Here is a 22,386-nt window from a genome sequence, read left to right on the forward strand (position 1 = left end):
ACATCTACAATATGCCAAACTCCCATTCACTTACAGACTTATTAAGAATTATACTTAAAATTGATAAATAAACTATACACACACCCACAAAGGCCATAAACTAAGTGAAACACAACTACAAATAGTGTACATGAGCGCTGAACTGCCAATTAACTAGCTGCTCAATGTCATAATGTAGAAAATGGGAAGGCTATTGGAGCCCCAGGCGACCGCACCATAGAGAGTTGAGAGCCCAAAGACGTTGAAAATACTCGCCGAATATAAGCAAGCCTTTCGTTGCTTGGTGTGTCGTCAATATACGAGACCTTTGCTCTAGAGTTTGCTCTCGAAGGTTGTCCGCATGTAGCACGAACCTTTCGAGTGATTCCAACTTTTCGATTGACGAAAGCATCTGAGCACCATAATTTCCAGCTCCAGCAGCAAGATATGTGAAGCCCTGTAGTTTGCTGAAGCTTCTCCACTCCTAGTGATAGAGCATCCTCGGCTTGCACGCACGAATGTCTCAACATGCGAACCTTAACGACTTGCTGCTCGTCCAGCTAGCCCAAGTTGAGACATCACAACCTGATTATCGAGTTTCACAGACTCAAAAATAAGTTACCAAACACTAGTTGAATAAAGATGTTGAATGGAACAGCTAGTCTGGATGTTACATTTACAAGAGTAGATGGTCTGAACCCTCCTATTCAAAGGAAGAACCGCTCGACCGAGGTCTTCCATGCTCCGTGCACTATGTAGAACGCATCGGTCCTGGCGACGTCTCGTTTCATACCAAAGAGGTTTCGATAATGGTTTAGTACATTATGTACTATCATTCTCAGCTTTGGTTCACTAACTGGTAATTGTAGAACATTTCTTAGCTCGGAAATTTTTCGTACTTGCTCCTCAATCCAGTTCCCGTATTCACCTCAAACGCTGTGATTCCTGCACATTCATCAGTATCACACCATTAAGGCAAAACACAAGAAAATTATGACCTAATTCATAGGTCCATATATTTCGATACTTGCCGTTGATCTATAAGGTAACAGTCCCTACAACGAAAATGTAGACCATAAATCTGTTGTGTAATAAGCTTTTTGACATGTTGCCCTTTTCGGGAGTCTCCGGATCTATACAGGGACAAAATATTACATTGCACCAGATTATAATATATACCTGCTGTCTAGCTTGTTCGAGTTCGAGTTGAAACCGCGCCAGCTTCAAACGACTCGTTAAAATAAAATCTTCTGATCCAAACACAACTAATAAGTAATTTTGGGAGTAAAATATTAAATTTAAAACCTTATAAATTTATTATATAAAATTATAGAGTATGATAAATCGTTCCATGCACGACCGGATTTTAATTTCTTTCGTGGGTGCAACAATAAGTGCTTCCCACATTTCCCAAAACTTCTGGGCATAACTTATTTTTTAATGCCACCACCACCATACCTTTTGTAGTCGGACATTTTGGAAAAAAGGTAACTTGGTTATATATTTATATTCTTAGCTGTGAAGAAATTAAGTTGACACAAAATGGAAAATTTTATGGCCATTAATCAGTTGTAACCAACAACAAGATGTCACTCTTCTTATTATGTGAAAGGAGCGTTTGATCCATAGACCAATATAACATTAAAGTTTGAAATTGTATGAAAATTTTGGACTTCCATTAGTATCAACGTCCTTGGTCATCAACAACTGGCTAATGTTTCGACGGGTACTATTGGCTCAGGCTCAGGCTCGGGCTCAGACTCAGGCGGGTCATGACTAGCTTTATCGTTTGACTAAATTCGACACACTTGGTTCGAGTTTGATACTAACTTGAAAGGTAGTCGAGATCTCAGAGTTCGAAACTGAATAGCTAGTTAGTCTTATCAAATCCTTGGACGTATGATCTCGAGAAGTAAGTTGTCGACAGCTCTTCTTTCAGGGTTTATTTTGTCTTCTGGGAAACATGGGTCTTTTGAGCCAAAGAAAAAAAAAAGATAGTATCGGTGTTATTGCAATTGCACTCTGAAAGGGAAATCACAATAAATGAAACTCAACCATGGATGATGCTCTTTTGAGAGGCTTTATAATGAATTAAAGGAAGCAAAATGTATGACATTTTTGCTCACCACAACCTATCAAAAAGTGACCAACCACCCACATAAACAATACAAGAATCTAAATAAATACCAACCGATCGATGATGAAAAGTTACAAGAAAGAAAAATGGAATCATACGAAATTTGGAGCACGATTTTTATTAGCAAAGTAAGAAACTTAATCGATTAACCTAGATGATGTCGGAGTAAAAGATCATCAACTGTGAAAATATATTGTTGTATGTATTTTACTGGTGAAATTCAGAACCTTAGAGTCCAAGTTTTTCCCCCAGTTTTGAATTAACTATATATCGAAAGTTTCCACCTAAATGGTGGTGCCACTCTCTCAAGAGGAATATTATCCAAGTTCATACATGTAACTACCATAGATTTTATTCAACCGATGTATGACAACTAACACACCCTCCTCACACTCAAGAATGAACAATCTGGAGCATAAAGTTTACAAGACAACAAGTGGTAAAATTATGAATAATTCAACACATAACAGTGGAACATGAGTTCTGAACTCAACCCCAAAAACTAACTTAATAGAAGATGATTGTCAAGTTTTTATATGCAACTCCCAAAAATTTAATTTTACTAAAAATATATAAAGAGATAAAATAAAAAAAAGATTGATGGAACAAAAAGGGAAAACTTTAGGTTGTCCGTTCGCTACAATATTCAATATTATATAGGATCCCCATTTGGAGAAAAAAATGATTTCTATGCGTCCAAAGTAAGGATGAAAGCTTATGTTATATTTGATGCTCCAAATCGTGCTATATTTTATTCAAACAAATTATATTTACACAAATTATTAAAAATTAAATGAATTAAATACCATGAATGAACAAAATAAAATTAATCATTGATAAAACATTTGATTCAAATATTTGAAGAATGACATGTTTTTTCGTTTGTCACTAATAAATATTAATCTTCGTACATCATTTGGATTAATGTATTTGAAGAATGCTCGTGTCTCGTAAACCTAAATGTTGAATTTCGATCGATATTTGCTGGCACACAAATCAATTGCTGCAAAATGTGAAGAAACTTAAGATTACGAACATCTTGCTCAAGAAAAGGAAGGTGATCAGTAAACAATTTAGTAGAACAAATATATCTCATTGGACATTCACTTTTTGTTGCTAATATTACCATCCAATTAACCCAATCCATAAAAGCATGCATTTTGTGACCATATTGGCCGGCATTGCTTCAATATCATATTTGTGTTCCAGTTGATTTCTTGTTTGTTTACATGAAGCAGGAAAAAGGTTAAATTCGATGCCAACATGGGCACCAAGATACCAACTCAGAAGAACCAGTTCAGAAGCATAAAAAAACTCCCTCCTCCAATCTAGCAAGCCAAAATACTTAATTATACCATCATCAAAATACTTCATTATATATAATCATAAACAATAAAACCCATTTACTAGAACATTGTACTGAATTTTCAATCTGCAATGCGTAGTGGCTTTCTACAGATTGATTAGTACGTAATAGGTACATATTACATTGCTATTATCCTAGAATAACTAAGTGCATCTACAAGCAATGAATACTAAATCATTTTTAAGAACTTCACAATATCTTCCTATCACAGAGCCTCGTCGGTAAACCAATCTCTGCATCTCAAACACATGAGAGGCAGCGTGTCACAGAAGTCAAATATTTGGTTCAAGATCAAATTCATTCGAACATGGTGAGCATCAATAACTCAAATATTTAGTTTATGACCGACCACTCGAAAACAAACTACAGAATCACATTCGTAGTTAAAACTGAATTAAACTAACTGCAATATGTTTCTTAGAATAACGATGGACCATTATGTTCACAAAAAAGAAAATAGAGATGTCTAATTGAAGAGATCACGGATCATTTTGCAAGTCCACGGTTATCTTGAGTACCCACATTTATGAAGCGAAATAAAATATATTGTGTTGTGTATGATGAAATTATATGGTAACATGAAAGCAAAGAAATTTCAAAAACCATTTGGTTTCAAGGGAAAAAGGAACTGCAACAATTAAGAAAATTCAAGAATACCATCACTTTATTGTTAAAACTTCATTTAGAAAATATACAGAGGTCAGTTAAACTCACACATTTGAGGACAGGTGAGTTCTGCAAAGAGGGATTGAGCTTCTGCAGATTATAGGACTCCAGAATTTTCTATACCTGAAGTTGTCAAGGATAAGAGAGAACCAAGTTATATCTCTATCGTACACAACAGTTTCTTAAATAGGAAGCTGAATTAAGAAAAACGGTATGCATTGTCTTCATGTCCTTGATGAAAGGGATTTCCAAGATAAAGCAAATTTGTGAAAAAACCCAATAAAACCAGAAAATCAAATTATATGGCGTTAATCGCCATTTTAAAAATAAATAACTTACAAAATTAGGTTGACCATTGACCAAAATTCAAATCATCTCTTTGTTGCATCAATAAACATAGCTCGAGTCCAATGTTCCACATCTTCATTTTGTGATGGAGGAGGAGGAAAAGTCGGGTGTTCAATGATATCCCATCCTTCAATTAAGTTTTCGCTCTTTCCCGTATCAAAAAACTCATTACCATAAAGAAAACTGGCAGCAGAGCTTGGAAGATAATTATCATATGCAGTTCTCTGCAATAAAGAAATCAGCTTCATGTAACTTGCAATACACAATGAGCTATACGAGACTCTTCCATAGAATCATTTTCACGGAACTGAAGACAACATAACTTCTTCCATTCAACTGAAGACAACATAACTTCTTCCATTCAATCAGCATCAATCAAAAAGACTGAAATGTCAGAAAGACTAAACCGCATCATTCCATTCTCTACATTTATGACACAATAATATATATCCTTAGGATAGATATTTTGACAAAAGAATCATAAGAAGATATGCATTTCTAGTACAACATTGATTTTCGCTCAACTACATATTTGAAGTTGAAAACGAATCCACCGACAGGCAAAAGAATAGATGATGTGCATGACCACTTATATGTTCAATCATCCTAGAACGACCATTTGTAACCATAAATCCTATTGTTATAGAGGAACAATAATTTATATTTTTGTCTGCAATTTGAATGATAACTGTCAGCAAGCTAGTAAAGAGATTGGAAATGGATTACAACAGCATGATATGAATCTGTGTCCATTTGTGAAAACAGGATCTGATCCATTAAATACATGGAGTGTAGGTTACTAGATATTAAAATATCAGACCCTAGACACATTTTGCTAGAGTTCCTTGACCAAACAATAAGCTGCAGAGGAAGCAAACGTTAAATGCATCCAGCTTTAAACATATTAATGAATCAAGTTACAGAAACTTTTTTGTCGGGAGGCGAACTTGTGACAAGCAAGGAAAAAACCATACATTCTTCTTGGCTAAATAAGAAAAACGGAAAAGGGAAAACAAATTCAACCCCAATTTAAAAGATGGAATAAAGCCAAATTTATAAAGCAAACATAGGAAAGTCAGCAGTAGAAGAGTTGGCTTGTGATATCTGATTATCCAAATCATAACAAACTTACTTTAACATAGAGCTTACTCGCAAGCAACTTAAAGTGGTTGATCGCAAAGGTTAACAAAGAAGCACGGAATACAAAATGAAGAAAAAACTCGCGAGTGGGAAAAAGATTATAAATCTGGAAGCAATTACTGGCAACCAATATCACATTTCCTACTATCTGCATGATGTTGCAGCTATAGACTATAGCTATACTTTTCTCATTGCCATATTGATCAGAATAAGTGGAAACATCTTGAAAAAATCAATTGGTGCTTAAACACATACTGCTACGGGCACCCCATGGGCACTTTCTATTAACGTGCTTGCCGAAACAGCTGACTCCACATTCCACACGGACTTGCCCACTTGTTGGCCTTGCTTGGGTGATCTGCAAATTGAATAAAAAAAAGAAACATAATGCAACTTTTTCCAATTACATTGTCCAAAAATTAAGGATCATGTAAACAAAATTCGTTGTGACAATATGATTCTGCCAAGTTCATATTCACATAGGTAAGTTTTAGGTGTAAATGCCATATCAAGCGGTTTCATGGGCTAATATTTGATCAGAACATTGAGAATAATGACAGATGAATTGAACTTACTTCAGTTTTCTACACAAGGGTAAATAAATCGATAACCGAGAGGAAAGTTCAAGTCTTGTACCTTGATGATGTTGTTCTCAAAGATAAAACAGCTCGAACCTCCTTGGAAGAAGAGAGTGTAGCCAGCAACCTTGCAAATGCCTCAAAAGTAGAGACTTCCTGGGGAACTTCTAAAGACAATGAATTATAACAGTATGCAGTTATGCATGCCACACTTCTCTTGAGAAGTGATATGCCTTTCTGTAAATCCTTATGCGTTTCAACTGAATGAGGAAAACCAGATGAATATTTGAAACTATTACTGCCAGAGGAATCTAAACGAGGTCTCCTCTCTGACTCCATTGAAGCTACACCAAAACTACTAGAGCTTTTCTCAGACCATGAAGTGTCACCACCAGTGGAGCAAAATTGTTGGCCCGGAATAAAAAGAGGATATTCACTGCATAATAGAAAATTTTGAGTGAAGGATAGCAGTTATCAGTTTATTTAGTTTACTATATAAACACAAAGCTAATACCATCTGGACGATGGACGAGCGTCCCAATATGAGTCCCGCTGCCATATTCGAGAACATGAACCCTGACACAATAGTCAATAACCAAACATAAGAACTCCAGTTACTCGCCAAAACATAAAAATAACCCACCCTCCAAATAAATGAGGTAAGAAAAAAAAACTCCAAGATTACAAATAACAAGTGCATCTGGTAGCTTTCAAAAGAAAACCACAAGAATATCGAAAAAAATCAATCATCATTTTTGAATCTCAGATTTGAGCAAGCACCGATTTTTGTATCTCAGGTTTGATCAAGTGCCAAGATTTGAACAGTTAAGAATTGGCCATGCAAATTCAAGCAATGTTCAGTAGTTTTACATGCTTTATCAATCATCCACACCCAATTTTTCCAAGCAAAATTTAAACTATGATCATTATGATAGGTATTCATAAATTTTGAAACTTTGCTATACACTGTTTCACTGATGAGCATACTTCAATTAAATTTCCTTAAAAGATCAGAGTGCAGAGAAAGTACTTCTGAACATACCGCAAATCCTGAGTTATGAAGCGCAGGGACACAAATGCAGCGAACAAGAAGATTTATAAGATGCACCATGTATCTGTGTCATCAAACATTGAGCAAAACAAGTTGGTAAATCACAAAACATTAAGAAACCAAACTATAATGCCATTTTCACTTCAGAATAATGTCAATTTCCTGCACATATTGAGCCATGCAGATTATTATTTTTTCCCAAACAAGCATTCATAGACAGTTGGAAACTCAAAAACCTTATTCTGATTTAATAAAAAAACTAATTCCGGATTAGCCAAGAACCTAGTTCTCCAATGGTTTGACATGGCTTTTATGACCCATGGAAGAGAGAGAGAGAGAATCTACTTAGTAGTTATAACTTTCATTGTAATAATTTCTGTAAAATATGCATGGATACATTACTTAGAGTGTGAATTTTACCCCAAAGAAGCAGCAAGCTCTGCAGATGGAACTGAATGAGGATCTAAGCCTCTTGGCAAGCGTGCATTGCAAATAGAATCATAATCTCCTTTGTTTCCATCTTTTCTCTCCTCTTCTACATTCACCTTATGTAAATATATGACATCTAATGGTTAAAAAAAATACCAACTTTATGGAGAAAACTCGGATAGAACTGCTGCAATTGCTTGGGCATGATATTGACAGCAACCACTGCATATATTTAGTTACTCACACAAATGCAAAAGAAATACAGCTTGGCAAAACAAATATAAAAAATTTATAGGTAATACTGCTGCTGAGTGTTGATTAATAGAACCTGAAAAGGTAGGACAACTAATAAGGATTAAAGAGTTCACATAAATTATACAAACCTACAAAGTTGACAATAACAAGACCATCTAACATATCATAATCGATAGACTTTAGAAGACAATCACACATAAAATTAGTTTGAACACAGTAAAAGGGACCATCCGTGCATTGCTGTTCTAGAAAACAGTAATCTTAAAATGTTTACAGGTGTTTGGATGTTAGTGATTGAAATCAGTAAATAAAATGCCTAAGCTGAATCCTGTATACGCTAATGACTGCCTCCGCCAAATGGAAGATCTATTCACCCATAAGAAAAGCACAACAATGTAGCGTAAAATAAATTTTCCAAGTACCCGGCTTTGAGGAAACAACTTGCATATTTGTTTTATGATGACGGCTTGCTTATGAAGGCGCTCAGATGTAATAGCCATCTAAAATTCAGAAATCTGGAGCATTAATCTTAGTTGATATACAGCATGTTAGCTAGAAAATTTTCATTGAGATTAAATAAAGAATGAATCTTGAAAAATTTATTGAAACCACTTCAGACTGAGTCTTACATGTCCCAATTTCTGTGTGCAGATAAGGTTAGGGTAATATTTTTCAAGTTGATCCACCTGATTCTTTTCCAACTGCGATTACATGTGAAAACAAAATTCACTTAATTAATCTGGTAAGTAATTCTAATAACTTGAGAAGGAAAGACTTTGAAAAGGATATGTGAGCTAAAACAGCCATCAAAGGTAAAGGAAGGAGCAATGCTGTCATACCGTATTCTTTGCTGATTGAAGTAACTCATATTTGACTTTAAGATCATGAGATATCTTCTCCATCTTAGCCTTTCCTACATATAATCATTTATTCTTAACTGTAACATGACATAAGTTCAAAAGCATGTGCAACTGACATTACATGTTATCAAAATCGAAGACAATGGACCTGTTGAAACTTGTTCTTTACAAAGTTGAAGATTATCTCTCAACCTCGTCAAGTTCTCATTCTGAAGGACCCTCCACCTGTGTTGATCATCAGCCTTGCCCTGAAAATGTTTTATTTCAGCCAAAATTTGAAGAACAATATAAGGTGTCGCAAAAGTTGCTAGCCCAGTTAAATAAGACAAGAATCGCAAAAAAAAAACAGAGAAAATGTTATGACTTTAACCCTTAAGATTCAAGATCCACGAAAGTGTTCATCTCAAAAGAACTAAGTTTTAGGTAGGTGAATTTCTTGAACTTAAATTTTAAAGTCACCCACCTATCCAGAAGCCAAAGCCAGCGCGCTGTTCTGTACTGTTTTCACTCAACTACAAATATTAGGTTCATACACCTTAATTCATTTTGTAATGTGAATACCAAAATTATTATAAAACTGATCTGTTGTAACTCTTTGCATGTAGTCTCTTCTCTTACATCGGCTTCCAACAACTGAGTTAACGATAAACCTTAAGCCCGAGAAGAAAGGCCTCTCAAACTTAAGTAACGCTCTATAGTTTTTTATAGAGCCGGAATGGAATGATAAGTTAACATGCCACGAGTCATGAAACATGAACATACAAAACGAAATAGCATCACACTGCAGTGATCTAAGTCTGGACAACTCCTTATATAAACTTTTCAAATTAGTTGCATCCCACCATGTTCTCCAGTGTGGTTCAAACCACAAGTTCATACAGTTTTGCCAAAAATTAAAATAACAATTGTAGCTTTTCAATCTAGCTTCTCATCTATACATTCATTTTTCAAATTATTCGACATGTGTTTGTTGATACCTAATCATTGATGCACAGGACCAAATCCTTTCATTGGCACAAACCTCTTGATCTAGTGGCACCAACTCTCCCAAATATGATAGAGGTCTCGAGTGCAAGACCCATATATCCCGACCCGAAGCTCAAAAGAAGATAAAAGATCAAACCCATTCATTACAGAGCAGATAAAGATTTGAACATAGTCATATCACGGATAAAGATCAGAAAACCATAACTAAGGAAATAAAACAACAATGATCAAGCCCGTGAACAAAGCTAATAAAAAAGGAAAAAAAATTATGTGGTCGAGTAATGCTATTGGACATAATATACATTCCAAGTTACACATTTTAAAGGGATTTGTCAGTAGATCCTTTCTCACTTCAACAATCGATATAATTTTGTGGATTTGATGCTTACGTTTACAAAAACATTATTAAAAAAATCAAAGCTAAACTGTACTTTTATAAAAATTAAAGCTTGGCCACAACTATGTTAATTCACATCCGTCAATCCTCAGTCAAAATTATTTCTTGCATGCCCACCAGTAAGGGTCAATACATACCTTGGCCACGAGAACTTGAGTCAATTTCGAATACAGAGCGTCCCTCTTACTCTTCAACAATCTCAGATGACAATTGTACTCATTCAATCTGAATATATCGCACCATAAACCAATCGATTCGAGAATAACAATAAACGTAACACCACAAATAAAACATCAATTTTTTTTGCTTATTTCACAAAAAATGGAGCATTTGGGTGAAGTTCACCTATAATTAACGCAAATAGTGCAAATTGAAGAGAGGTTGGGGTTCTCGCAGAGAGCACAGCAACTCGATTTCCTCGTGGCTTTCATCATCTGAAGGTTACGTAAGGTTCAAGGTAAGCGAAGCTAATTTTCGTCACTTGCCGGACCTAATGCACAAGTACAGACGCTAAGAGACTCCTTAGATTACGAGATTCGTGATTTGTTTGGTAAAAAAACTATAAATAATTTTATAAATTCTCTCTTAAATCTCAGTTTTATCACTTTAACTTTTATTGAATTTAAAATAAAATTTTGTTATATATTTTTATTATAATATAAAAAACAAAAATATTAAGATNAATTCATAGTATTATATCTATTTTCATAATTTTAACAATAAAATCTTAAAATATCGAAGACATTAATATCTTTAAGTTATTTAAAATAATTTCATTCAAACACTTTAATAATTTATTTTTAAAATAAGACTTCACACTTTGTAAGATTATAAAACAACTTAAAAGATCTGAAAACTTATAAGCTGTTTTAAATAAGTTTAGTTATACACTCTTTATATAATTTTATTTAATGATTTATTTTTGAAAATACAGTTTTTCGCTGAAAAAAATCATGGTTAAGGAATCATACAAGTTATTAAGAAAGCAAATATAACATTCTAGCTTTATATTACCTTTGAGTATGTCTCTTGTGAAACGATATCACGAATCTTTATCTGTGAGACAGATCAACCCTATCGATATTCACAAAAAAAGTAATATTCTTAATATAAAAAATAATATTTTTTCATAAATGACCCAAATAAAAGATCTGTCTCATAAAATACGACCCATGAAACCGTCTCACACAAGATTTTGTCATTATTTTTTGCTCGAGTTTTATTATAAATATAGTTATTTATTATTATGTTATTATATAATCTATTTATTATCATCATATTTCATCTCACAAATTAAAAGTTCGTCGACCTAATGAAGATAAAAATTATTTGTCTGATTATACTTCAACTACATATGTTTAAATTATAAATTTTGGATAAGTTAAATTCATTTATACAGATAATTCTAATAAGAAAATAAATTTTATTTTAACAGTATGCAGTTATGCATACCACAATTCTCTTGATAAGTTAAATTCATTTATACAGAAACCTTGCAAATGCTTCAAAAGTAGAGACTTCCTGGGGAACTTCTAAAGACAATGAATTATAACAGTATGCAGTTATGCATGCCACACTTCTCTTGAGAAGTGATATGCCTTTCTGTAAATCCTTATGCGTTTCAACTGAATGAGGAAAACCAGATGAATATTTGAAACTATTACTGCCAGAGGAATCTAGACAAGGTCTCCTCTCTGACTCCATTGAAGCTAAACCAAAACTACTAGAGCTTTTCTCAAACCATGAAATGTCACCACCAGTGGAGCAAAATTGTTGGCCCGGAATAAAAAGAGGATATACACTGCATAATGGAAAATTTTGAGTGAAGGATAGCAGTTATCATTTTATTTAGTTTATTATATAAACACAAAGCTAATACCATCTGGAGGATGGACGAGCGTCCCAATATGAGTCCCGCTGCCATATTCGAGAACATGAACCCTGACACAATAGTCAATAACCAAACATAAGAACTCCAGTTACTCGCCAAAACATAAAAATAACCCACCCTCCAAATAAATGAGGTAAGAAAAAAAAACTCCAAGATTACAAATAACAAGTGCATCTGGTAGCTTTCAAAAGAAAACCACAAAAATATCGAAAAAAATCAAGCATCATTTTAAAATCTCAGATTTGATCAAAGCACCATTTATCTCCATGTGCCAAGATTTGAACAGTTAAGTATTGACCATGCAAATTCAAGCAATGTTCAGTAGTTTTACATGCTTTATCAATCATCCACACCCAATTTTTCCAAGCAAAATTTAAACTATGATCACTATGATAGGTATTTATAAATTTTGAAACTTTGCTATACGCTGTTTCGCTGATGAGCATACTTCAATTAAATTTCCTTAAAAGATCAGAGTGCAGAGAAAGTACTTCTGAACATACCGCAAATCCTGAGTTATGAAGCGCAGGGACACAAATGCAGCGAACAAGAAGATTTATAAGATGCACCATGTATCTGTGTCATCAAACATTGAGCAAAACAAGTTGGTAAATCACAAAACATTAAGAAACCAAACTATAATGCCATTTTCACTTCAGAATAATGTCAATTTCCTGCACATATTGAGCCATGCAGATTATTATTTTTTCCCAAACAAGCATTCATAGACAGTTGGAAACTCAAAAACCTTATTCTGATTTGATAAAAAAAAAACTAATTCTGGATTAGCCAAGAACCTAGTTCTCCAATGGTTTGACATGGCTTTTATGACCCACGGAAGAAGACAGAGACAGAGAGAGATTCTACTTAGTAGTTATAACTTTCATTGTAATTATTTCGGTAAAATATACATGGATACATTACTTAGAGTGTGAATTTTACCCCAAAGAAGCAGCAAGCTCTGCAGATGGAACTGAATGAGGATCTAAGCCTCTTGGCAAGCGTGCATTGCAAATAGAATCATAACTCTCCTCTTCTACATTCACCTTATATAAAAATATGACATATAATGGTTAAAAAAATACCAACTTTATGAAGAAAACTCGGATAGAACTGCTGCAATTGCTTGGGCATGATATTGACAGCAACCACTGCATATATTTAGTTACTCACACAAATGCAAAAGAAATACAGCTTGGCAAAACAAATATAAAAAATTTATAGGTAATACTGCTGCTGAGTGTTGATTAATAGAACCTGAAAAGGTAGGACAACTAATAAGGATTCAAGAGTTCATATAAATTATACAAACCTACAAAGTTGACAATAACAAGACCATATACCATATCACAATCGATAGACTTTAGAAGACAATCACACATAAAATTACAGTTTGAACACAGTAAAAGGGACCATCCGTGCATTGCTGTTCTAGAAAACAGTAATCTTAAAATGTTTACAGGTGTTTGGATGTTAGTGATTGAAATCAGTAAATAAAATGCCTAAGCTGAATCCTGTATACGCTAATGACTGCCTCCGCCAAATGAAAGACCTACTCACTCACAAGAAAAGCACAACAATGTAGCGTAAAATTATTTTTTGAAGTACCCGGCTTTGAGGAAACAACTTGCATATTTGTTCTATGATGATGGATTGCTTACGAAGGCGCTCAGACGTAATAGCCATCTAAAATTCAGAAATCTGGAGCATTAATCTTAGTTGACATACAGCATGTTAGCTAGAAAATTTTGATTGAGATTAAATAAAGAATGAATCATGAAAAATTTATTGAAACCACTTTAGACTGAGTCTTACACGTTTCAATTTCTGTTTGCAGATAAGGTTAGGGTAATATTTTTCAAGTTGATCCACCTGACTCTTTTCCAACTGCGATTACATGTGAAAACAAAATTCACTTAATTAATCTGGTAAGTAATTCTAATAACTTGAGAAGGAAAGACTTTGAAAAGGATATGTGAGCTAAAACAGCCATCAAAGGTAAAGGAAGGAGCAATGCTGTCATACCGTATTCTTTGCTGATTGAAGTAACTCATATTTGACTTTAAGATCATGAGATATCTTCTCCATCTTAGCCTTTCCTACATATAATCATTTATTCTTAACTGTAACATGACATAAGTTCAAAAGCATGTGCAACTGACATTACATGTCATCAAAATCGAAGACAGTGGACCTGTGGAAACTTTTTCTTTACAAAGTCGAAGATTATCTCTCAACCTCGTCAAAATCTCATTCTGAAGGACCCTCCACCTGTGTTGATCATCAGCCTTGCCCTGAAAAATGTTTTATTTCAGCCAAAATTTGCAGAACAATATAAGGTGTCGCGAAAGTTGCTAGCCCAGTTAAAATTAGACAAGCATCGCAAAAAAAAAAAAAGAAACCAGAGAATATGTTATGACTTTAACTCTTAAGATTCAAGATCAACGAAAGTGTTCATCTAAAAAGAACTAAGTTTTAGGTAGGTGAATTTCTTGAACTTAAAATTTTAAAGTCACCCACCTATCCAGAAGCCAATGCCAGCGCACTGTTCTGGACTGTTTTCACTCAACTACAAATATTAGGTGCATACACCTTAATTCATTTTGTAATGTGAATACCAAAATGATTATAAAACTGATATGTTGTAACTCTTTGCGTGTAGTCTCTTCTGTTGCATCGGCTTCCAACAACTGAGTTAACAATAAACCTTAAACCCAAGAAGAAAGGCCTCTCAAACTTAAGTCACGCTCTATAGTTTTTTATAGAGCCGTAAAGGAATGATAAGTTAACATGCCACAAGTCATGAAACATGAACATACAAAACGAAATAACATCAAGCTGCAGTTATCTAAGTCTGGACAACTCCTTATATAAACTTTTCAAATTACTTGCATCCCACCATGTTCTCCAGTGATGAACCTCACGTTCATACAGTTTTGCCAAAAATTAAAATAACAATTGTAGCTTTTCAATCTAGCTTCTCATCTATACATTCATTTTTCAAATTATTCGACATGTGTTTGTTGATACCTAATCATTGATGCACAGGACCAATTACCAAATCCTTTCATTGCCACAAACCTCTTGATCTAGTGGCAGCAACTCTCCCAAATATTATAGAGGTCTCGAGTGCAAGACTCATATTTCCCGACCCGAAGCTCAAAAGAAGATAAAAGATCAAACCCATTCATTACAGAGCAGATAAAGATTTGAACATAGTCATATCACGGATAAAGATCAGAAAACCATAACTAAGGAAATAAAACAACAATGATCAAGCCCGTGAACAAAGCTAATAAAAAAGGAAAAAAAATTATGTGGTCGAGTAATGCTATTGGACATAATATACATTCCAAGTTACACATTTTAAAGGGATTTGTCAGTAGATCCTTTCTCACTTCAACAATCGATATAATTTTGTGGATTTGATGCTTACGTTTACAAAAACATTATTAAAAAAATCAAAGCTAAACTGTACTTTTATAAAAATTAAAGCTTGGCCACAACTATGTTAATTCACATCCGTCAATCCTCAGTCAAAATTATTTCTTGCATGCTCACCCGTAAGGGTCAATATATACCTTGGCCACGAGAACTTGAGTCAATTTCGAATACAGAGCGTCCCTCTTACTCTTCAACAATCTCAGATGACAATTGTACTCATTCAATCTGAATATATCGCACCAAAAACCAATCGATTCGAGAATAACAATTAAACGCAACACCGCAAATAAAACATCAATTTTTTTTTGCTTATTTCACAAAAAATGGAGCATTTTGGTGAGTTCACCTGTCATTAACGCAAATAGGGCAAATTGAAGCGAGGTTGGGGTTCTCACAGAGAGCACAGCAACTCGATTTCCTAGTGGCCTTCAATCAGGCATGCTTATCGGTTCCACCGGACCGGTTTCGGACCGGTTCCTACCGGTTATCGGTCCGGTGAACTTGGAACCGGTCCGAACCGGTTCGGAACCGGTTCCGAACCGGTTCCGGTTCCAAGTTCAAATACTTGGAACCAATCCGAACCAAGACCGGTTCGGCTTCTAATAAACCGGTTCCGGTTCGGTTCAAACCGGTTCCGAACTTTAATTTAATATATTTTACTATATAATTAAAATTAGTCATATTAATTGAGAATTTTTTATTTAGAATTTTGATTGCAAATAATTATGATTACATAAAAAAATTTTAACAGAATACCTTAAACATTTACTTTTACAATTGTTAATCTAAAATTCATCACGATTTATTAAAATATATTTAGAATATTCTGGATCTTCGTCGGAACTTGAGCTTTGGAATTCGTCGATCGCGCCAGAGGTCCTATTCTTTTTTTCTGCTGCAAACCAATCTTGTAGGCACGTTAGCATGGAAAGTGTTTCTGGCTTTAAATTAGTTCTTTGGTCACCAATGATTCTTCCACATACTGAAAATGCTGATTCGGAAGCTACACTTGAACTTTGAATGGGTAGGACATCTCTTGCAATTGCAGATAACACTGGATAAAGTTTAGAATTTACTTTCCACCAATCAAGAACATCGAAATTATCCGTAGTCTCAATATATTGACTTAGATAAATTTGGATCTCATTGTAATTGGTTGTTGTCACCGATTTTCCTTTGAACTTTTGTCGTTTCAAACTTTGAAAGAAGTTCAGTGCTCCACTTTTGCTCTTATATGTCGGCATCTCCTCCGACTGCGCACTCGGTTCATCACATTGTTCACTAGCATACAAATCAAACAATTCTTGGAGAGAATGCATGATTGACTTCTTTTGATCGTCAACATTCTTCCCAAGAAATTTAGCATAATATTCAAAGAACACGTCTAATCCTCCTTGATTTTGAGTAGGATCAAGTAATGTTGCTAAACCATGCACAATTGGGATAGTTTCCCAATATTTTAAAAATTTGTTTTCCATATTTGCAACAAAATCACGCATAATAGAATCATCGCGATATTCAATAAATTTATAAAACATATTGAAAAGCAAAGGTAGAAACATGGTTGAAGTAGGGTAGTTAATGCCAGAAAATTTTTCGGTTGCTTCTTTAAAAATTTCTAACAAAGAAACACATTTACTCAAAATATTCCAATCATCGTCTGTTAGCATTAAAGCTTGTGTTGTAATATTATTATAATACGGAGTAACTAAATCTTGAAAACGTAATAAAGTATGAAGCAAGTGATATAAAGAATTCCATCTAGTTTCAATAGGAAGAGGAAATTTTTTAAATTTAATTCCGGTTGATTCGACTAGTGCTTTCCAGTCACGTCCATATCTTCTTTCACGTAATAATTTCCCACATAATTTGAATTTTTCTATTACAGTGGACATTTGTTCATCACAAGCACATTTCACACATAAGTTGATAATATGACACGCACATCTAACATGAAGCAAATTACCTTCTAAAATTGGTTTTAGTGAATCTTTAAGATATTTAATTGCAAGAGTATTGGCACTCGCATTATCTAACGTTATCGACATTATTTTATTTTGTATGCCATAAATCTTAACAACATTTAAAACATATCTAGCTATAGTGTATGCGTTGTGAGACGATTCTAAATGATCTAGCTCTAAAATTCTTTTTTGCATAGTCCAAGTTTCGTCAATCCAATGACATGTAACAACAAGATATGATTCATATTTTAAATTAGTCCAAATATCAGTTGTCAAACTAACTCTACAAGAAATATTTGAAAGATGCGATTTTAGTGTTTCTTTATATTCTTTGTAAATATCAAAACAATATTTTTTAAGTGTGTGCCTAGAAATATTATGAAAACCAGGTTGAATAGTACTAGTAAATTCAACAAAACCTTCTTGTTCAGCTATTATAAAAGGTTGACAACATTTGGTAACAAACTTTACGATAGCTTTCCGAGAAATTTCTTTTATAATTGTAAAAGCTTTACCACTAAAAGGATTAATTTGTTGTTGTATTGGTTCCCTACCAAATGGTTGTAGCGTATCAGGGTCAAGTTTATGTACCTTAACTAAATGTTTTTTCAAAGTACCGGTACCACCGGAACCACCACCCGTTTTGTAAGAATACCTCGTTTTGCAAATTTTACAAACGGCAAAAGAGTTATTCGTACCTTGTTGTTCAATATCAAAGTGATCCCAAACTTTGCTTCGCTTTGCACGGGCTGTCGTCGTGCTCGTTGACATTGTGTTGCTTGCTCGAGTAGACGATGGCGTCCCTACATCTTTGTTGGGGAGTTCCATGGCTTCTTCATCCTCGTGACCAGGTTCAACTTCATCAAAGTCGGGAATGTAGCCAAAATGTTCACCAAAATCGGGAGCGTATTCGTCACGACCACCACGACGGTTTGAAGACGATGCCATTGAAATTCGAATATTTGTATGAGTAAATTGCGAAATATTAAATAAATAACAATAAAAATAATATGGATTATAGATAAAATTATAACACAATTATTGAATATATTTGGAGAAATGATAGCAAAGAAATATATTGATTGTAGAGAAATGAGAAGTTGAGAGAAAATTGATATGTGAAATATGAAAAATGACTTGTATTTATAGGTGATTTTGAGGGTTAAAAAATAAATATATATTTGCAATTTGACCCCCAAAATTGGGGGCCAAATTTAAAAAAAAAAAAAAACCATTTCAGTAGCCGTTGAAAAACGGCTACTGAAATGTTGGCTGCTGCAAATGTGCAGCCTTGGGCCAACGGCTGCATTTGCAGCCGTTGGCCCAAGTGCCTTTTTTCATTTTTTTTTTTTAAAATTCAATTGTCGGATCCGGGTCCGGTTTCGGGTCCGGTTCCGGGTCGGTTCCGGATACGTCCCGGAACCGGTTTGGAACCGGTTGAACCGGTTCAGAAAATACTGAACCGGTTCAACACACAAATTAATGGATTGTGTTTGGTTTCGGGTCCGGTTCTCACATACCGGATCCGGTTCCGGGCTTCTCGGACCGGTTCCGGGTCGGTTCAGGCCCGAACCGGTCCGTTAAGCATGCCTAGCCTTCATCATCTGAAAGGTTACGTAAGGTTCAAGGTAAGCGAAGCTAATTTTCGTCACTTGCCAGACTTAATAATGTACGAGTACTCACACATATAACCAAAGAGACCAGGGATAGCAATTGAGCTTGACTGTTTTGCCATCCTCATTTTCGAAGTTTATTCTCATCCTCGTATCCGTCGCGATCTTCGCTTTTTCATTCTCGAAACCCGAAATCATCGGGATCGAATTCTCATCCTCGCCTTCGTCTGGGTTTCAAAAATCAGTGTGCTTGGATGCTTAAAATTTTGGATTTTGATTTGGAAATAGAATTGGATTTGGAATTTATTCTTGTATCTGGTTTGAAATTTAAATATTTTATTTAGAATTCAATTTTTATTTGGAAAAAACAATATTTGAATTTAGAAATTTAAAAGTTTACTAAAATAATTTTAATTATTTTTTACATAAATCAATATTTAAAATAAATTATTCATATTATTTAAAGATTGAAAATTTAAAATTAATTTTATCATATATTTTCATGTATCATTTTAATTATATATTTGTATTAATTTTATCATATATTTTCCAACATCAGCGCCTTCGTCTCGCCCATCTTCGCCCAACACCAACCTCATCCTCGCCTCGCCATACATCGCCTCGCCCTGCCTCACCCTCGCCTGCAACTCCTTAGCGCAGCGCCACCCACGCCCGCAAGCACTCGCCCTGATCGGGCAGGTCGATCCTCGTAATTTTCGCAGCGATAAACATCGTTCGTTATCGACAAACCAAATAAAATTTTCTAACACGGTATACCCTCGTCGCCCTCATCTTCAAGGTCATCTACTAAGCTTTTGAAGAAAAATAATTTCCACTTTCCCGCGTCCTTGACTCCTCTGCTAAAATAGTCCTTAGCAAGAAAAATAAAACTTCAACCTCCTCAACCTCTAACTCCTCTGTTAGACGATGCCTTAGCAGGAAAATAAAACTATCACCTCATCATCTCGTAACTCCTCTGCTACCGGACCTTAGAAGAAAAAATCGAACTTCAACCTCCTCATCATCTGACTCCTCTGCTAGGCGATGCCTGAGCAAGAAATAAAACTTCCACCTCCTCAACCTCTGACTCCTCTGCTAGGCGATACCCGAGCAGAAAAATAAAACTTTCATCTCCTCACCCTCTGACTCCTCTGCTAGGTGATGGCTCAGCAGGAAAATAAATGTTTCACCTCCTCACCCGTGACTCCTCTACTAGGCTCAGCCCAAGTAGTAAAATTTAATTTCTCCTCATTAACTCTTCTCCTCTACTAGGCGCAGCTCAAGTAGGTAAAATTTAATTTTTCTCCTATCCAACTCTTCTCCTCTACTAGGCTCCTCCGTCCAAGTAGGTAAATTTAATTTCTCCTTATCAACTCTTCTCATCTACTAGGCGCATCCCAAGTAGGTAAAATTTAATTTTTCTCCTCTCCACTCTGCTCCTCTACTAGGCGATGCCTTAGTAGGAAAATTATATTTTTGTCCTTCCCAACTCTTCCCCTCTACTAGGCGATGTCTTAGTAGGAAAAATTTTATTTTTCTCCTTCTCAACTCTTCTCATCTACTAGGCGATGCTTTAGTAAGAAAATTTTATTTTTCTCCTTCCCAACTATGCTCCTCTACTAGATGATGCCTTAATAGGAAAATAAACTTTTTCTCCTTCTCTCTGCTCCTCTACTAGGCGATGTCTTAATAGAAAAATTTAATTTTTCTCCTGCACTCTGCTCTTCTATTAGCCGATACCTTAGTAGGAAAATTTAATTTGTCTCATGCACTCTGCTCCTCTACTAGGCGATGTCTTAGTAGGAAAATTTAATTTTTCTCCTTCTCTCTGTTCCTATACTAGGCGATGCTTTAGTAGAAAATTTTAATTTTTCTCCTTCACTATGCTCCTCTACTAGGCGATGCCATAGTAGGAAAATTTAATTTTTCTTCTTCTCTCTGCTTCTCTACTAAGCGATGTCTTAGTAGGAAAATTTAATTTGTCTCATGCACTCTACTACTCTACTAGGTAATGCCTTAGTAGGAAAATAAATTTTTTCTCCTTCACTCTGCTCCTCTACTAAGCGATGTCATAGTAGGATAATTTAATTTTTCTCCTTCCCTCTGCTCCTCTACTAGGCGATACCTTAGTAGGAAAATTTAATTTTTCTCTTTCACTCTGCTCCTGTACTAGGCGATGTCTTAATAGGAAAATAAAATTTTTCTCCTTCACTATGCTCATCTACTAGGCGATGCCTTAATAGGAAAGTAAAATTTCTCTCATTCACTTTGTTCCTCTACTAGGCGATGCCTTAGTAAGAAAATTTAATTTATATCACCTTCATAATACAACAGCATTCATGAATTGAAAAGAAGAACTGATTTTATTGAATTTCAACTGTTTACATGGGAAAATTCAAAGATGAAATACATCAACGATAAAATCCAAAATGATATTTCCTAAAGTGGTAAGCATTTCAGGGCCTTTTTAAAGCCTTGCCTTGAGTATTCTCCAAGTAATATGCTCCAGAATTAAATTTCTCAATCACTCTGAAAAGTCCTTCCCCACTCTGGGTCCAACTTTCCCCTCTACTCTTTTTGTATCTTCAATAGGACCAAGTCCCCCACTTCTTCATTTCGTAATCATGTTAACCTCCACACGCGTTCTTTTTCCCTCCTCCCTCACTACCCCTTCATAACACCGACGCGCGACTTTTTGGTCCCCGCACAAGACTCCAACTCCATTTCCCACAGGAAACTTAAGCTTCTGATGATAAGTGGACGCTACGGCTCTAAAATCTTTCAAGGCTGGCTGTCCTAGAATTTCATTATACGCTGACGGGGTATCCACCACGGTGAAGGCTATCATTTTTATTATCCGCTGAGGATCAGTCCTCAAGGATAGGGGAAGAACAATCTGACCCAAAGACGGGATGGCGTGTCCTACAAACCCATACAGCGGGGTGGAGACTGGCTCAAACTCAAATCCTTCCACCTTCATTTGATCCAACATGCTCTTCAACAAGACGTTTACGGAGCTTCCATATTCTCGCCACATCATAATTGACAATGGTGGCTGTCACCACCAAGGTGTCGTTATGTGGAGTCACAACGTCTCAGAGGTCTTCCGACCCAAAGCTGATGACGGGGTCTTGTGGTAAGTCTGCACCCCTAGATGTCTCAAAGTTCTCCAACCTTCTCCCATGTGCCTTCCGAGCTCGCCCAGAGTCTCCATCAGTAGCACCCCCCGAAATCATATGAATCATTCTCTCGTAGGGTGGTTATCTTCATTCATTCTCATC

The 22,386-nt window shown here is 35.3% G+C and overlaps 3 protein-coding genes and 1 pseudogene across 7 annotated transcripts; all 4 read right to left on the reverse strand.

Annotated features, from left to right (window-relative positions):
- Positions 1-106: 106 nt before the first annotated feature.
- On the reverse strand, positions 107-1,406 carry LOC140961046 (transcription factor TGA3-like; annotated as a pseudogene).
- Positions 1,407-2,984: 1,578 nt separating this feature from the next.
- LOC140961547 (uncharacterized) lies at positions 2,985-10,728 on the reverse strand. Of its 5 annotated transcripts, none has more exons than XM_073420134.1 (14): positions 10,539-10,728; positions 10,331-10,418; positions 8,958-9,057; positions 8,789-8,862; positions 8,579-8,650; positions 8,372-8,449; positions 7,686-7,810; positions 7,257-7,329; positions 6,729-6,790; positions 6,273-6,650; positions 5,892-5,994; positions 4,488-4,720; positions 4,197-4,271; positions 2,985-3,119 (listed from the first exon to the last, which is right to left on the reverse strand). In XM_073420134.1, the coding sequence occupies exons 1-12, from the start codon at positions 10,625-10,627 to the stop codon at positions 4,520-4,522; spliced, it is 1,443 nt and encodes a 480-aa protein (XP_073276235.1). In that variant the 5' UTR covers positions 10,628-10,728; the 3' UTR covers positions 2,985-3,119; positions 4,197-4,271; positions 4,488-4,519. The 5 variants fall into 5 exon arrangements, with proteins under 5 accessions (XP_073276235.1, XP_073276234.1, XP_073276233.1 ...); XM_073420133.1 differs by lacking the exon at positions 2,985-3,119 and adding an exon at positions 3,163-3,444; XM_073420132.1 differs by lacking the exon at positions 2,985-3,119 and adding an exon at positions 3,457-3,715.
- A 925-nt stretch (positions 10,729-11,653) lies between these two features.
- Positions 11,654-18,440, reverse strand: LOC140961047 (uncharacterized). The gene is made up of 11 exons (XM_073419368.1): positions 18,084-18,440; positions 15,875-15,954; positions 15,666-15,753; positions 14,279-14,378; positions 14,110-14,183; positions 13,900-13,971; positions 13,693-13,770; positions 13,027-13,130; positions 12,588-12,660; positions 12,073-12,134; positions 11,654-11,994 (listed from the first exon to the last, which is right to left on the reverse strand). The coding sequence occupies exons 1-11, from the start codon at positions 18,438-18,440 to the stop codon at positions 11,670-11,672; spliced, it is 1,413 nt and encodes a 470-aa protein (XP_073275469.1). The 3' UTR covers positions 11,654-11,669.
- A 3,276-nt stretch (positions 18,441-21,716) lies between these two features.
- Positions 21,717-22,145, reverse strand: LOC140961048 (uncharacterized). Its single transcript, XM_073419370.1, has one exon. It carries the CDS (start codon positions 22,143-22,145, stop codon positions 21,717-21,719), a length of 429 nt encoding a protein of 142 aa, XP_073275471.1.
- Between the last annotated feature and the right edge of the window lie 241 nt (positions 22,146-22,386).

This window comes from Primulina huaijiensis, chromosome 16 (genome assembly GCF_012295235.1).
Source record: "Primulina huaijiensis isolate GDHJ02 chromosome 16, ASM1229523v2, whole genome shotgun sequence".
In the NCBI taxonomy this organism is placed as follows: Eukaryota; Viridiplantae; Streptophyta; class Magnoliopsida; order Lamiales; family Gesneriaceae; genus Primulina; species Primulina huaijiensis.

Excerpts from the sequence above, each read along its gene's own strand:
- LOC140961547 (XM_073420134.1), bottom strand. The coding sequence starts at position 10,627 with ATGATGAAAGCCACGAGGAAATCGAGTTGCTGTGCTCTCTGCGAGAAC. Across the intron at positions 9,058-10,330 it reads CTCAAGTTCTCGTGGCCAAG|GGCAAGGCTGATGATCAACA; the intron begins GTATGTATTGAC and ends AAACATTTTCAG. Across the intron at positions 6,651-6,728 it reads GCTCGTCCATCGTCCAGATG|TGAATATCCTCTTTTTATTC; the intron begins GTATTAGCTTTG and ends TCTATTATGCAG.
- LOC140961047 (XM_073419368.1), bottom strand. The coding sequence starts at position 18,440 with ATGGCATCGTCTTCAAACCGTCGTGGTGGTCGTGACGAATACGCTCCC. Across the intron at positions 14,379-15,665 it reads CTCAAGTTCTCGTGGCCAAG|GGCAAGGCTGATGATCAACA; the intron begins GTATATATTGAC and ends AACATTTTTCAG. Across the intron at positions 13,131-13,692 it reads AGTTGTTTCCTCAAAGCCGG|GTGAATGTAGAAGAGGAGAG; the intron begins GTACTTCAAAAA and ends TTTTTATATAAG.
- LOC140961048 (XM_073419370.1), bottom strand. The coding sequence starts at position 22,145 with ATGATGTGGCGAGAATATGGAAGCTCCGTAAACGTCTTGTTGAAGAGC.